We start from the raw sequence: 16,596 nt of genomic DNA, 5'->3' as shown, positions 1-16,596 counted from the left end.
GGATGTCTTGGGAAAAATATCTGTTCATGTCTTCTGCCTATTTCTTGATTGGATTATTTGTTCTTTGGCTGTTGGGTTTGATAAGTTCTTTATAGATTTTGGATACTAGCCCTTTATCTGATCTGTCATTTGCAAATATTTTCTCCCATTCTGTCGGTTGTCTTTTTTGTTGACTGTTTCCTTTGCAGTGCAAAAGCTTTTTATCTTGATGAAGTCCCAGTAGTTCATTTTTGCCCTTGTGTCCCTTGCCTTTGGCAATATTTCTAGGAAGAAGTTGCTGCGGTTGAGGTTGAAGAGGTTGCTGCCTGTGTTCTCCTCTAGGATTTTGATGGACTCCTGTCTCCCATTTAGATCTTTCATCCACTTTGAGTCTATTTTTGTGTATGGTGTAAGGAAATGGTCCAGTTTCATTCTTCTGCATGTGGCTGTCCAATTTTCCCCAACACCATTTGTTGAAGAGACTGTCTTTTTTCCACTGGACATTCTTTCCTGCTTTGTTGAAGATTAGTTGACCATAGAGCTGAGGGTCCATTTCTGGGTTCTCTATTCTGTTCCAGTGATCTATGTGTCAGTTTTTGTGCCAGTACCATACTGTCTTGATGATAACAGCTTTGTAATAGAGCTTGAAGTCCAGAATTGTGATGCCGCCAGCTTTGCTTTCTTTTTCAACATTCCTCTGGCTATTCGGGGTCTTTTCTGGTTCCATACAAATTTTAGGACTATTTCTTCCATTTCTTTGAAAAAAGAAATTTTTTTCTTTTGAAAAAAGTTGATGGTATTTTGATAGAGATTGCATTGAATGTGTAGATTGCTCTAGGTAGCATTGACATCTTCACAATATTTGTTCTTGCCAATCCATGAGCGTGGAACGTTTTTCCATTTCTTTGTGTCTTCCTCAATTTCTTTCATGAGTATTTTATAGTTTTCTGAGTACAGATTCTTTGCCTCTTTGGTTAGATTTATTCCTAGGTGTCTTATGGTTTTGGGTGCAATTGTAAATGGGATTGACTCCTTAATTTCTCATTCTTCTGTCTTGTTGGTGTATAGGAATGCCACTGATTTCTGTGCATTGATTTTATATCCTGCCACTTTACTGAATTCCTGTATGAGTTCTAGCAGTTTTGGGGTGGAGTCTTTTGGGTTTTCTACATAAAGTATCATATCATCTGCAAAGAGTAAGAGTTTGACTTCTTCTTTGCTGATTCGGATGCCTTTAATTTCTTTTTGTTGTCTGATTGCTGTGGCTAGGACTTCTTTTTTTTTTTTTTTTTAGAAGTATTTTTTAAGATTTTTATTTATTTATTAATGAGACACGGAGAGAGAGAGAGAGGCAGAGGGAGAAGCAGGCTCCCAAGGAAGCAGGGAGCCCGATGCGGGACTCGATCCCAGGACTCCGGGATCATGACCTGAGCCGAAGGCAGACGCCCAACCATCTGAGCCACCCAGGTGCCCAGGACTTCTAATACTATGTTGAATAGCAGTGGTGATAGTGGACATCCCTGCCGCGTTCCTGACCTTAGGGGGAAAGCTCTCGGTTTTTCCCCATTGAGTATGATATTTGCTGTGGATTTTTCCTAGATGGCTTTTATGATATTGAGGTATGTACCCTCTATCCCTATACTCTGAAGAGTTTTGATCAAGAAAGGATGCTGTACTTTGTCAAATGCTTTTTCTGCATCTATTAAGAGGATTGTATGGTTCTTGTTCTTTCTTCTATGAATGTATTGTATCACATTGATTGTTTTGTGGATGTTGAAACAACCTTGCAGCCCAGGGATAAATCCCACTTGGTTGTGGTGGATAATCCTTTTAATGTACTGTTGGATCCTATTGGCTAGTATTTTGGTGAGAACTTTTGCATCCATGTTCATCAGGGATATTGGTCTCTAATTCTTTTTGATGGGGTCTTTGGTTTTGGGTTCAAGGTAATGCTGGCCTCATAAAACAAGTTTGGAAGTTTTCCTTCCATTTCTATTTTTTGGAACAGTTTCAGAAGAATAGGTATTAATTCTTCTTTAAGTGTTTGGTAGAATTCCCCTGGGAAGCCATCTGGCCCTGAGCTTTTGTTTGTTGGGAGATTTTTGATGACTGCTTCAATTTCCTTAGTGGTTACAGGTCTGTTCACGTTTTCTATTTCTTCCTGGTTCAGTTTTGGTAGGTGATACATCTCTAGGAATGCATCCACTTCTTCCAGATTATCTAATTTGCTGGCATATAGTTGCTCATAATATGTTCTTATAATTGTTTGTATTTCTTTGGTGTTGCTTGTGATCTCTCCTCTTTCATTCATGATTTTATTTATTTGGGTCATGTCTCTTTTCTTTTTGATAAGTCTGGACAGGGGTTTATCAATCTTGTTTATTCTATCAGAGAACCAGCTCCTAATTTCATTGATCTGTTCTGTTCTTTTGGTTTCTATTTCATGGATTTCTGCTCTGATCTTTATTATTTCTCTTCTCTTGCTGGATTGAGGCTTTATTTGCTGTTCTTTCTCCAGCTCCTTTAGGTATAGGGTTAGGTTGTGTATTTGAGACCTTTCTTGTTTCTTGAGAAAGGCTTGTATTGCTATATACTTTCCTCTTAGGACTGCCTTTGCTGCATCCCAAGATTTTGAACAGTTGTGTTTTCATTTTCATTTGTTTCCAAGCATTTTTTAAATTCTTCTTTAATTTCCTGGTTGACCCATTCATTCTTTAGTAGGATGCTCTTTAGCCTCCATGTATTTGAGTTCTTTCTGACTTTCCTCTCCTCATTGAGTTCTGGTTTCAAAGCACTGTGGTCTGAAAATAAGCAGGGAATGATCCCAATCTTTTGGTACCGGTTGAGACCTGATTTGTGACCTAGGATGTGATCTCTTCTAGAGAATGTTCCATGGGCACTAGAGAAGAATGTGTATTCTGTTGCTTTCGGATGGAATGTTCTGAATATATCTGTGAAGTCCATTTGGTCCAGTGTGTCATTTAAAGTCTTTATTTCCTTGTTGATCTTTTGCTTAGATGATCTGTCCATTTCAGTGAGTTGGGTGTTAAAGTCTCCCACTATTATTGTATTGTTGTCAATGTGTTTCTTTGCTTTTGTTATTAATTGGCTTATATAATTGTCTGCTCCCATGTTAGGGGCATAAATATTTACAATTGTTAGATCTTCTTGTTGGATAGACCCTTTAAGTAGGATATAGTGTCCTTCCTCATCTCTTATTACAGTCTTTGTTTTAAAATCTAATTTGTCTGATATGAGGATTGCCACCCCAGCTTTCTTTTGGTGTCCATTAGCATGGTAAATGGTTTTCCACCCCCTCACTTTCAATCTGGGGATGTCTTTGGGTCTAAAATGAGTCTCTTGTAGACAGCATATCGATGGGTCTTGTTTTTTAATCCAATCTGATAGCCTGTGTCTTTTGATTGGGGCATTTAGCCCATTTACATTCAGGGTAACTATTGAAAGATATGAATTTAGTGCTATTGTATTGCCTGTATGGTGACTGTTACTGTATATTGTCTGTGTTCCTTTCTGGTCTATGTTGCTTTTAGGTTGTCTCTTTGCTTAGAGGACCCTTTTCAATATTTCTTGTAGGGCTGGTTTCCTGTTTGCAAATTCCTTTAGTTTTTGTTTGTCCTGGAAGCTTTTTATTTCTCCTTCTATTTTCAATGATAGACTAGCTGGATATAGTATTCTTGTCTGCATATTTTTCTCATTTAGTGCTCTGAATATATCATGCCAGTCCTCTCTGTTCCTGCCAGATCTCTGTGGATAGGTCTGTTGCCAATCTAATGTTTCTACCATTGTAGGTTACAGTTCTCTTGTCCCGAGCTGCTTTCAGGATTTTCTCTTTGTCTCTGAGACTCATAAGTTTTACCATTAGATGTCGGGGTGTGTCGACCTCTGAGAGTCGGGGACCTGGGGTGGCAATGGAACTGAGAAAAGGAGACGACAGTATAGCGAGGCACAGGGGACCCCGAGTTAACAGCCCGAGGTGCTGAGGTTTATTTTCCATACTCTTAAATACCTTCTACAGCGATATAGATCTATAATGATTTACAGCAGGGGCGTAGTAAGTCACATTTCTCCATGTATACAGGTTTAGTCAAGCACGTAAGAATCTTTAAAACAGAATTTACAGGACAAGGGAACAAAGAGGGGAGTGCACAGTGTGCTGTTTACACCTGGCTTCCTATCTACTAAACATCTTCTGCTGTGTACTTTAGAACTGACCACACCCATCCCAAGGGCATTTCACTCTGATCCTTTTGGGTTATTTTTAACCCTGCAATCTCGAGTTTTCTCAGAGATCTTGGAGTCTGAGCGAACATGCACCAGTGGTCGTTGTGGTGTTCTGTTTCCCACAGGGGCGTTGACCTATTTTTATTGATTTTGAGGGGAGTGCTCTGTGCCTCCTGGATTTTGATGCCTGTTTCCTTCCCCAAATTAGGGAAGTTCTCTGCTATAATTTGCTCCAATATACCTTCTGCCCCCATCTCTCTCTTCTTCTTCTGGGATCCCAATTATTCTAATGTTTTTTTGTCTTATGGTATCACTTATCTCTTGAATTCTGCCCTCGTGGTCCAGTAGTTGTTTATCTCTCCTTTTCTCAGCTTCTTTATATTCCATCATTTGGTCTTCTATATCACTAATTCTCTCTTCTGCCTCATTTATCCTAGCAGTTAGAGCCTCCATTTTTGATTGCACCTCATTAATAGTCTTTTTGATTTCGACTTGCTTAGATTTTAGTTCTTTTATTTCTCCAGAAAGGGTTTCTCTAATATCATCCATGCTTTTTTCAAGCCCAGCTAGTATCTTTAAAATCATCATTCTAAACTCTAGTTCCTACATCTTACTAATGTCTTTATTGATTAGCTCCCTGACAGTCTGTACTGCCTCTTGTTCTTTTTTTTAAGATGATTTTTTCTGTCTTGTCATTTTGTCCAGAGGAGAATAGATGAATGAGAGAACAAAATGCTAACAGGGTAACAATGATCCCAGAAACATATACACTAAACAAATCAGAAGAGACCTGAAACCAGGGGGAAAGAAAGGGAAAGAAAGAAAAAATAAAAAGAAAAAAAAAAGAATATGATCAAATATGATCAGGCTGGTGAATAGATCAGTGCCACACACTAGATTTTGGGGATATTTTGGTCTGTTAGAAGAAACTGTCTCCCAAAATTTTAAAGAAAGAAAAACGTATATATCTACAAAAATAAGGGTACATACGATGAAGGGATGGAATGTGACTGTAAAGGTGAAAATTATAAAAGATTTTATAAAAGGAATTGATAAGACATTTGGTGAAAAAAGAAAGAAGAAAAATTAAAAAAAAAAAAAAGAATGTGATCGGGCAGGAGACTAGGACAAAGCCATACACTAGAGATTAAGGTATATTTTGGTCTGTTAGAAGAAACTCTATACCAAAATTTTAAAGAAAGAACAACTTTATATATATATATATATCAAAAATAAGGTTAACTACAATGAAATGACAGAATATGACTTTAAAAATGAAAAATAGAAAAGATTTTTAAAAAAGGGATTGATAAGATGTTGGTTGAAAAAAGGAAAAAGAAAAATTCAAAAAAATAGAAAAAAAAAGAAAATTAAAAAAATTAACTTTGAAAGACTAAGAATCATGGTAAAAAAGCCATGAATTCTATGTGCAGTATTCCTCTAGCGCTGGAGTTCTGCCGTTCTCATTGATTGGTGACGTTGGTCTTGGCTGGCTTTTCTTGCTGATCTTCTGGGGGAGGGGCCTGTTGCTGTGGTTCTCAATTGTCTTTGCCAGAGGCGTAATTGCACCGCCCTTGCCTGGGTCCAGGCTAAGTAATCTGCTCAGGTTTGCTCTCGGGAGCTTTTGTTCCCTGAAAGCTTTCCTACAGCTTTGGAGGACGAGAGTGCAAATGGCGACTTCCCAGTCTCCGCCCTGGAGGAGCAGAGAACTTGGGGCCCCACTCCTCAGTGTGCCCCCAGAGAAAAGCAGTCAGTCACTCCCATCTCCCTGGTCTCCGGCCGCACTCCATGCTCACCCGGCTGTAACTGAACGTTTCTATTTCTGGCACATGACCCCATGTGGAGTCTCCAAACCCAGCAGATCCTGCGGTGGGCTCCCACACCACTCTTCCCGGGAGAGGAAGGGGAGTCTCCCCGGATCTGCTGCTTGTTGGGTCCCTGCTGGAGGAACAGTGACCGGACTGTGCCGCAGATCATGGTTTATGGCAACCCTGAGCTGAGAGCCTGCTCCTCAGCTCCATCTCTGCAGTAGGCTTCCCCACTCCGATACCTGGGAGCTCTGCCGCACTCAGGCACCCTGGTCTTTCTGTGACCCCGAGGGTCCTGAGACCACACTGTCCCAGCGAGGGTTCCACCCCCCGCTTAGCCACTGGAGCGATGTCCCTCAGCGAAGCCGATTTCTCAAAGTTTTGATTTTGTGCTCCACTGCTCTATCACTTGCCAGAAGTGGCCAAGGGAGGCTCCCTCCCCCGAACATCGCCTCAGATTCACTTCTCTGCACGTCCTACCTTCCAGAAAGTGGTCGCTTTTCTGTTCAGAGAGTTGCTGCTATTCTTTTCTTTGATCTCCTGTTGAGTTTGTAGGTGTTCAGAATGGTTTGATACCTATGTAGCTGAATTCCTGGGACCAGACGAAATTTAGGTCTCCTACTCCTCCGCCATCTTGCTCCTCCTCTGTTCAATCCATTTTGAATTAATTTTTGTATATGGTGCAAGAAAGTGGTTGTTTCATTCTTTTAATTGTTGCTGTCCAGTTTTCCCAGTCCCATTTATTGAAGAGACTTTATCTTATTTCATTAAAGATCTAAGTAATGAAGTAGATAATGTTAGATGGAAAAAGTCATGACAATTTAAATCATGGATCATATGAAACAACACCTTTTCTTTCTTTTTGAAACTTGGAAGTCAATAGCATGGTAAAGGACTTGAGCCATTTATTTGTCGTTAGGGAAATGTAAATCAAAACCACAATGAGATACCACCTCATACCCACTAAGATGGCTATAATTAAAAAGACAATAACAAATGTTGGTGAGGAAGTGGTTAATTTAGAACCCTCAAATACTACTGGTGAGAATGTAAAATGGTGCAAAAACTTGGAAAATTGTATGGCAGTTTCTCAAAAGGCTAAAGATAGAGTTGCCGTATGATCTAGCAATTCTACTTCTAAGTGTTTACTCAAGAAAACTGAAAATCTATACCCACACAAAAACTTGTACATGAATATTCATAGCAACCTTATTCATATTTGCCCAATGTGGAAATAACCTCGAATATCCGTTGACTGGTGAGTGAATAAACAAAATGTGGTACTCTAAATTCATTATTTCATTTTATTATTCAACAATGAAAAATAATGAAGTAGTAATAAGTGCTACAACATGGATGAACTTTAAAAACATGCTAAGTGAAAGAAACCCTATCACAAAAGGCCTTGTATTGAGTGATCCCATTTATAAGAAATGTCCAGAATAAGCAAATCCATAGAGGCAGAAAGTAGATTAGTAGTTGCCAGGGACTGGGAAGAGCGGGGAATGGAGGGTGACTGCTAGTGGATATGGAATTTCTTAGGATGATGAAAATGTTCTATAATTAAATAATGCTAATGATCGTGTACTTTTGTGAACATACTAAAAACCACTGAAGAACACGCTTAGGAAAAGAAGCAAAAGAAACTAAGTGGTTTCCTGAGGTCCCTGCTTCTCCAGCAGCCCTCTCAAGTATAGTGTTTTTGTCTCACATCTCACCTTATAGCTAGGAAACTCCCCGTAATTGTGTCCAGACAATTTCTTCTGCAGAGCCCTGGCCTTGTGAGGCTTCTGCTTTGTGGATATACCATCCTGTTCCTTGCTCATTACTATCATCTCTGAACATCCTAGTGACTCCCCATCATTCCTTGAAGATATTAGCCTCTGGATCACTTCCATCTACTTCAAATTAATAACTCCTTCCTCTCTCATGACCATTTCCTTAATTTCACCTCAGCTACGCATTCCCATATAGTGAGGTTTTATTGATTAAAGAAAGACTAGTTTTCAGAAGTACAGAGTACTTATTTAGATTATAAAAGTTCAATAATGGTTACAGTAGCCCTGTTGGCAGAGGATATTAGATCCTGTTTTGTTAAACTATACTGTGTGCCTTCCCTCCACTTGTAATCCCTTTGAGGAAAATATAATAGATTTGGAATTTAGAGTAAGAGGGCTATACTAAAAAGTTATTGGAAGTCTGGAATACATGTTTTACTTATTTTGAGTATCCTGGTGTATTTCATATGTTTATTTTTTCTTTTAGAGGTTATAATGTTTGTAAAACGATTGAACAGGTGACTAAAAACTAAGTTGTGATGTTTTTTTATTTTGGTTTAGCAGAAACAAACCACTTTTGAGCAGCCTGTCTTTTCAGTTTCAAAGCAGTCACCACCAATATCAGCACCTAAGAGGACTGATCCAAAATCTATTTGTAAAACACCCAGTAGCAGTGCCTTGGATGATTACATGAGCTGGTAATTACTTTTGTTGTGTAGTTTGGCGCAATAGAAATAATATGGGCTTCAGGGCCAAATAGATCTATAGTTGAATCCTTCTCTGTTACTTTAAAGAGTTTCCAAACTTCTATTATTTTTCTGAGCATCACTTCTTTCATCTGTAAAAGAGGAGGGGAAGGTGACTACAATACATTTTTAAGGATTGTTTTGGAAGTCTCTTATGTTATAATCTGTACCTATAACCTATAAATACTCTAAATACGTAAAACTTCTTGATAATTATACATTGTCACATGAATATCTTTCTGTAAGTGACATATTTTAAAGGTTAGCATTCTTAGACTGGATAAAGTAGGTACATTTTATAGCAAAGGAGGTGTTAATTAGAATGTAGTATCTGAAAGAGGTTGGTTGTATAGGTCACATAGTTCTGGGAGTGTTCAAAAGTAAAAGACTTGGGTGGGTGGGAATGAGGGGTGGGTGAAGAAATTGGATGATCAGGGCTGATTGACAGGAAATAAGGGTATTGCAAAAGCAAATTAATGATATTTCAAAGAAAGGAAATAAAGGAATGTGGCACATCATATCATTCAACTAGTGGCTATATTTTTAATGTCTTAGAGAATAACTTAAGTCCATGATGCCTTTTGCTTTTCATTTTCATAATGTACTCTGATCTTAATTAGAACTGGCCTTATAAAAGAGGTTTTATAACCTGGTCTCTTAACCAATTTAATATAGTTTTGCTATATATTACCTCATTTTATTATATGTTAGAATATTTTAAAGAATGGTTGCTAACTAGAATCGTGATGTAGTTATTTTTGTGAAGTTATGTTATTTATTGTCTACAAATATTTGTAGAATTCCTTTGTGCCAAGCACCATTCTAGGTGTTGAAGATGTGATAGTGAATAAGACAAGCAAAGCACAGCTTTAAGCTCAAAAGCCAAACTCCTCTGATGTAATTGGCTTTCAGATATTTCTAGCAGGCTATTGTAGAACATAATTATTAAAAAGCTCTCATAAGCTCTATGACCAGCCATAGGCTAATGTTTGCTTTGGCTAAATTCTTATAAAATAACCCCAACTCCATACTTTAATGCCATCTTATTAATTTTACTAGTAAGAATTTCTTGTCTAGGAGTAAAATATTACTTTCAGAAAGAATTGCCCCCAAATGAAATTTCTGGTGATGGTGTATCTAGAATAATTTAACTATATTATGAAAACTGACTTGGATTCTGTTTGATGTAATACATTTAAGTTTATATGCATCTTTTAAAATCACACAAACTGAATCAGAATCTTGTTTTTACAATTTTAATGTTTTAAACTAAAACCATATCTTTCCTAGTTTTAGAACTCCCGTTGTAAAGAATGATTTCCCACCTGCTTGTCACTTGTCAACACCTTATAGCCAACTTGCCTATTTCCAGCAGCAACGGCAGCAAATACCTGTTACTCCACTTCAGACTTTACAGGTTTGATAAGCTTCATTTATGATGGTATATGATTTAGGTATGATCAAATCCAAAGATTTTATTTTCACAGCAGCTAGTTGTTAGGAATGGCCTTAAGAACTTGTCCATTCTTAGTTCTATGAGGCAAAACTCTTTTCTAATATCCTCCTAAGGATGCTTTGTGACTTTGAGAGGTTAGTTATTAAAGAAGCAAATGAAGTTTTTCTCACTAACTAGGCCAAAAGATCTAGTTTGAAGAGCTACACAAAATTTCTCTTGTAATTTAGGTTAGTTTTTATTTGAATTCACTATTTAAGTCTGCTATTACTGAGCAGCCTCATTTCATTGGCTGATTAATATGAGATGCTACTAAAATATATACAATGGAATATTATGCAGCCATCTAAAGGAATGAAATCTTGCCATTTGCAACAACATGGATGGAACGAGAGGGTATTATGCTGAGCGAAATAAGTCAATCAGAGAAAGACATGTATCATATGATCTCACTGATATGAGGAATTCTTAATCTCCGGAAACAAACTGAGGGTTGCTGGAGTGGTGAGGAGTGGGAGGGATGGGGTGGCTGGGTGATAGACACTGCGGAGGTATGTGCTATGGTGAGCGCTGTGAATTGTGAAAGACTGTTGAATCACAGACCTGTACCTCTGAAACAAATAATACATTATACGTTTAAAAAAAAAAAAAAGAAGATAGTAGGAAGGGAAAAATGAAGGGGGGGGAATCGGAGGGGGAGATGAACCATGAGAGACGATGGACTCTGAAAAACAAACTGAGGGTTCTAGAGGGGAGGGGGGGTGGGGGGATGGGTTAGCCTGGTGATGGGTATTAAAGAGGGCACGTTCTGCATGGAGCACTGGGTGTTATACGCAAACAATGAATCATGGAACACTACATCAAAAACTAATGATATAATGTATGGTGATTAACATAACATAAAATAAAAATAAAATTTTTTGCTGATGAAGCGATTGTACTGCCATCTAGAGAAAAAAACACTCTCCTGATATCAATACTAAAATTAGTTTCTAATAACTATCTGAGAGGCAGCTTAATAGTGGTAGAAAGCATGAACTCTGAAGGGAGACTTTCTGGCCATGAATCTTGGCCTCACTACTTACCAGCTGTGTGACCTTTTGTAAGTTACTTAAAGTTTCCGTGGCCATTTCATCATCTATAAAATGGGAATAACAGGCTCCTGGGTGGCTCAGTCTTTAAGTGTCTGCCTTTGGCTCAGGTCATGATCCCAGGGTCCTGGGATTGAGCCCCATATTGGGCTCCCTGCTCCGTGGGAAGCCTGCTTCTCCGCCCCCTCCCCTGTTTGTGTTCCCTCTCTCGCTGTATCTCTCTCTGTCAAATAAATAAATAAAATCTTTAAAAAAAATGGGAATAACAAAGCTACCTACCCTATAGGATAATTGTGAAGATTGAATTAATTAATATATATATGTAACTTTTACAAAAGGGTCTGCTACTTAATAAGTTATAAAAGTTAGTAGCAATTGTTGTTTAAATAAACAGCCAAAAAGAACAACAACAAAAAAAACCATACAGGTAATTAGCTATTTCAAATTAAGAGATAAAAAATTTAGCTGACAGAAAGTAGAACAATGGTTGTCAGTGTCTAGAGAGAGGCAGGAATGGGGAGTTACTGTTTAATGGGTGTAGAGTTTCAATATGAGATGATGGGTGATGGTAATGTTTGCACAACAGTGTGAATGTACTTTATCTTAATGCCACTGAGTTGTGTACTTAAAAGTGGTTAAAATGCAAATTTTTTGTTATGTGTATTTACACTTAAAAAGGGGGGGGCACTTGGGTGGCTCAGTCAAACGTCCAACTCTTGGTTTCTGCTCAGGTCATGATCTCAGGTTCCTGAGATCAAAGCCCGTATTGGGCTCCGTGGTCAGCAGGGAGTCTGTTTCTCTCCCTCTTTCTCCCTCTCCTCCTCCCCTTGCTCACTCTCCCTCTCTCTAAAATAAGTATCGCTTTTAAAAAAAATAAAAGAACAAGAAAGCTGACAGTATTCTATGGAAAGAAGAATAGTTTTTTTTTTTTAAGATTTTATTTATTTATTCATGAGAGACAGAGAGAGAGGCAGAGGCAGAGGGAGAAGCAGGCTCCCCGCAGAACAGGGAGCCTGATGTGGAACTTGATCCCAGGACCCTGGGATCATGACCTGAGCCAAAGGCAGACATTTAACTGTGTCACCCAGGCACCCCAAGAAGAATAGCCTTCTGAGGATTGAAGCAGAATAATAAATTACAAAGGAGAGAGAGATGATCGGGTTTGCCTACATACATTGATTCAAAACACATTTATTGAGCTATTACTCATGTCAGACCCTGTTTGAGTTGGTAAGTCAAGTCATGACCAAGTGAAGTAGCCAGGAACCTTCTAGAAAAGCCCAGTGTCAGGAAACTGAAAAGGGGCTAGAGTGTGGCTAGAGCTCAGGCAGGGGCTAGGTGATCCTTAGGGTTCTGCTGGACCCTTTATATATATATATATATATATACATATATATATATATATATGTATATATATATATGTATGTATGTATGTATGTATTTAAATGATTAGGCTCCTCGCCCAGTGTGGAGCCCAACATGGGGCTCAAACTCAAAACCCTGAGATCAAGAGTCTGATGATTAACCAACTGAGCCACCCAGGTATCCCTCTGCTGGGCCCTGTAAATTTTAACCTGTGAGGGATAAGAAGCTGTGCAACAGCCGGTAGCAGGGAAGCGAAGTGATCTTATTTGCATTTTGAAAAAATTACTCTGGCTACAGTGAGGAGGGACCAAGGGGGATGTGGAATGACCTGTGTAGGAAACTGAGCTTCACATTGGTATTGAATCAAGTTAAGTCAGAATTTACTCTAAAAACTGTCAGCAGGGGGCGCCTGGCTGACTCAGTCGTTAAGTGTCTGCCTTCGGCTCAAGTCATGATCTCAGGGTCCTGGGATTGAGCCCCACATCGGGCTCCCTGCTGGGCGGGAAGCCTGCTTCTCCCTCTCCCATCCCCCTGCTTGTGTTCCCTCTCTTGCTGTGTCTGTCTCTGTCAAATAAATAAATAAGATCTTTAAAAAAATAAATACAAAATTAAAAAATAAACACTGTCAGCAGTTAGGGGGAAAAGACTTTGAACTGCTTTCTTCCCTCAGAAATTTTCAGTTTAAGTGTGAGAGGATCTTCCAAAAGGACGTGGGGCAGGAGCAGGTAGTGAAAAACCTTAATGAAATTGTAACTTATTTTATGAAAAATAACAGGTATATATTTCAAAGCCTAATATTTTCCTATAGAAAATATATTTCAGGGATGCCTGGGTGGCTCAGTCAGTTAAGTGTCTGCCTTTGGCTCAGGTTATGATCCCAGGGTCCTGGGATCGAGTCCCACATTGGTCTCCTTGCTCAGCAGGGAGTCTGCTTCTCCCTCTGCTGGCAGCTCCCCCTGCTTGTGCACTCTCTCTGACAAGTAAATAAATAAAATCTTTAAAAAAAAAAAAGAAAAAAGGAAAAGAAACATACTTCATGACTCAGCAGTGTTTTTCAACCCTAGAAGTTAAAGAAATTAGCATCTTTTTATATTATGTAGAAGGAGATTACAAGAGAGTTCTACCATTTGGAATCTAAAGCAGGACTATGGTTATATTCAGACCTTGTTTCAACTTAATCAGCTAATAAGATGCTCTTTGTGTCTTCAGCTTCTTTGTCAGCTTGGAATGACTTTTCACTACACTCCATTGGTGCAAAGCATTTATAGGTCCACAGAGAGCTCTAGCATAAGGGGAGGGAAGAAGGGGCACGTTGCAGTAGGATATCAGCTAGAAGTTTGCTGAGGTGGATGCTGAAGTTCAGATTAACTAACATGTTGAAGAGCACCCAGCAGAAAAGGGGCATTGCTGAAATTTGCATTTGTCTGATTGACTCTGGAGCTCTAAGCACCTTAGCACTCTGCTTTCTTTATAATGTAATGCTAAATGAGGAGAAAGAATATAGATATAATTGTCTATATATGGAAGTATAAAGAGGTTTATATAAGAAAAGAATAAATAAGGTGAAAAGTAATAGCTTGTGAGTTTGTATATTGGAAGAGATCTTAAATCTATCTATCTGTCTGTCTATCTATCTATCTATTTATTTATTAAAGATTTTATTTATTTGACAGAGAGAGACACAGAGAGAGAGGGAACCCAAGCAGGGGGAGTGGGAGAGGGAGAAGCAGGCCTCCCGCCAAGCAGGGATCCCAATGTGGGGCTCGATCCCAGGACCCTGGGATCATGACCTGAGCCGAAGGCAGACACTTAACTGACTGAGCAACCCAGGAGCCCCAATCTTCTATTTATTTTATGTTTCTAAAAAGTACAGGTGAACGAATGTAACATTGTATGTCAGCTATACTTAAATTTAAAACAATTTAAAAAAAAAGAAGTAGGGGCACTTGGGTGGCATAGTCAATTGAGCGTCCAACTCTTGGTTTCAGCTCAGGTCATGATCCTAGAGTCCTGGAATCAAGTCCCGCATTGTTCTCCCTGCTCAGTGGGGAGCCTGCTTCTCCCTCTCCCTCTGCAGCTCCCCCTGCTTCTACACACACACACGCACTCTCTCTCTCTCTAATAAATAAATCTTTTTAAATTAATACATTTAAAAAGTAAAGGCAAGTTAGAGGGGTATACCTTGGAAGTGTATATATTAATAAATTTATTTCTTTGACTAAAATAGAGTAAAATTCCTCTTTAAAATATTGTGACTGACATCTAAATACTTAAAATTTAAGATAATTTTAAAATTGGAAGCATTTAACCAATACAAGCTAATTTCTCAGGCATATTCTTTGCACCTTTGAATCTTTATATTTTTTAATTATTTAGATTTCAGCATCCTCTTCAACAAATGAATGCATTTCAGTTAAAGGAAGAATGTATTCTATATTGAAGCAGATAGGAAGTGGAGGCTCAAGTAAGGTAAGTATCTTAAACATTTAAGAGGGAAAAATATTTGTCTTTTTACCTTTGTCTTTTTACCTTTGGGGGCTCTTTTTTCTTAGCACCTGGCGGGCCTGTATTGCTTTTGAGCCAAAAAATCCTTCTCATCCCCTGCTCCCATTCCCTCTCTCCAACAAATGACATATCTCTTTAGGCCTATCTCTTAATTTCAATTCTCTGTTCTTCCCTCTGATGTCCTGTACTTCCAAATTTCTTCTCAAAATGACAATATTGACTTTAGGATGGCAAATTATCACAATCTTGTATAAGTAGTATTTTGGGATGATTCAGCAAGATATTTGACTAATATTTTTAGTTTTTTTAGTTTTTCTTTTCAAAAACAGAGTTTAGTAATGTGAATTTCTGGAATTGGAATGGATCATTTCCTAAATTTATCTGAGTTCTAACTTTGTACAGTTCTACTTCTCTGGGTGGAAGGCATGTCAAAAGAGTTATCTACAATTACCGTCTTCAGTTCTCCTCACTATTCTCTTAAATCCACTTAAGTCATATTTTTATCTTCACTTACCAAAACAGTTGTTATCAGGATCACCAATGATCTTCATATTTTTGCCAAATCTGATTTTAGCTTTAGTTGTGGGTTACTCAGCATTTGGGACAGTTGATTGTTCTTTCGTTGTTGAAACTTTTTTTTTGCCCCCATTTGGCCTCTCTGTTTTCCTGTTCTCCAACTGGCCATTCCTTTCCAGTCTTCTTCATGTCCCTTATCTTAATGGCACAGTGCTCCAGGTCTCAGTCCTTGACCTCTTCTCTTCCTAAACTCACTTCACTCCTTTGGTTTTGACCAGTCTCGAAGTTTTAAATACCATGTATATGCTGATAATTCCCAAACATATTTGTAGCTCAGACCTCTCCCTTGAATTCCAGACTTGTATACTCAGTCTGACTGCTCTGTATCTCTTCTTGGCTGTCTACTAGGTATTTAAAACTTAATATGTCCCAAACATAACTCTGGCTCCAGAGTCTTTCCCAGTTCAGTAAATCGCAACTTCGTTCTACCACTAGCTAGGCCAAAAACTCTGCAATCATTGACTTCACTTTCTTTTTCACATACATCCAGCCAATCAGCAAATCTTGTTGGTTCTACCTCAAGAGTATATCCAGCACCTGACTATTTCTCACCACCTCCACTGTTACCACTTTGGTCAAAGCAACTGCCATTTTTTCACATGGTTTATTATAATAGCCTTCTAACTAGTCTCATTGATTCAATCCTTGCTCTCCTCGTGTATTTTCATATAAAAGTCAGTTTTCCTCCAGATATCCTCAGGTCTTTGCTCAAATGTCTTCTCAATCAGGCCTTCCTTGACCACACTCTTTAATACCACAACTCCCACCTTCCACTTGCAGGTGAGCTCCATTTGCTTCTTTATTTTTCTCTGTAGCTCATCTTCTAGTGTGTTCTGTAATTGACTTATTTGGTTTGTTGTTTGTCTTCCTGGACTTGAATGTGAGTTCCATCAAGGTAGGGATGTTTGTCTGATTTGCTCAACAATGTTTGCTCCGTAATCTGGAATAGTGTCTAGAACGTAAAAGAGTGAAGTAATTTGTTGGATGAATGTTCCTACTCAGCTGTTTTGCTGTTATAAATTGTTAAGAATGATCTATGAAGCAAAACCTGTT

General features: G+C 38.5%; 1 protein-coding gene across 6 annotated transcripts in view; it reads left to right on the top strand.

The window, feature by feature from the left end:
- TTK (TTK protein kinase) overlaps nucleotides 1–16,596 on the top strand; it is a 91,666-nt gene that overhangs the window by 61,501 nt on the left and 13,569 nt on the right. For 4 of the 6 annotated variants that reach the window (XM_027603323.2, XM_027603321.2, XM_027603320.2 and 1 more), the window contains 3 exons: nucleotides 8,369–8,505; nucleotides 9,844–9,970; nucleotides 14,839–14,931. In XM_027603323.2, the coding sequence (XP_027459124.1) occupies nucleotides 8,369–8,505; nucleotides 9,844–9,970; nucleotides 14,839–14,931 (357 nt within the window). The remainder of the gene's footprint in view (nucleotides 1–8,368; nucleotides 8,506–9,843; nucleotides 9,971–14,838; nucleotides 14,932–16,596) is intronic. The other 2 variants (XM_027603324.2, XM_027603325.2) reach the window with 2 other exon arrangements.

This window comes from Zalophus californianus, chromosome 7, assembly GCF_009762305.2.
Source record: "Zalophus californianus isolate mZalCal1 chromosome 7, mZalCal1.pri.v2, whole genome shotgun sequence".
In the NCBI taxonomy this organism is placed as follows: domain Eukaryota; kingdom Metazoa; phylum Chordata; class Mammalia; order Carnivora; family Otariidae; genus Zalophus; species Zalophus californianus.
This window is presented reverse-complemented; position numbering and strand designations above follow the sequence as displayed.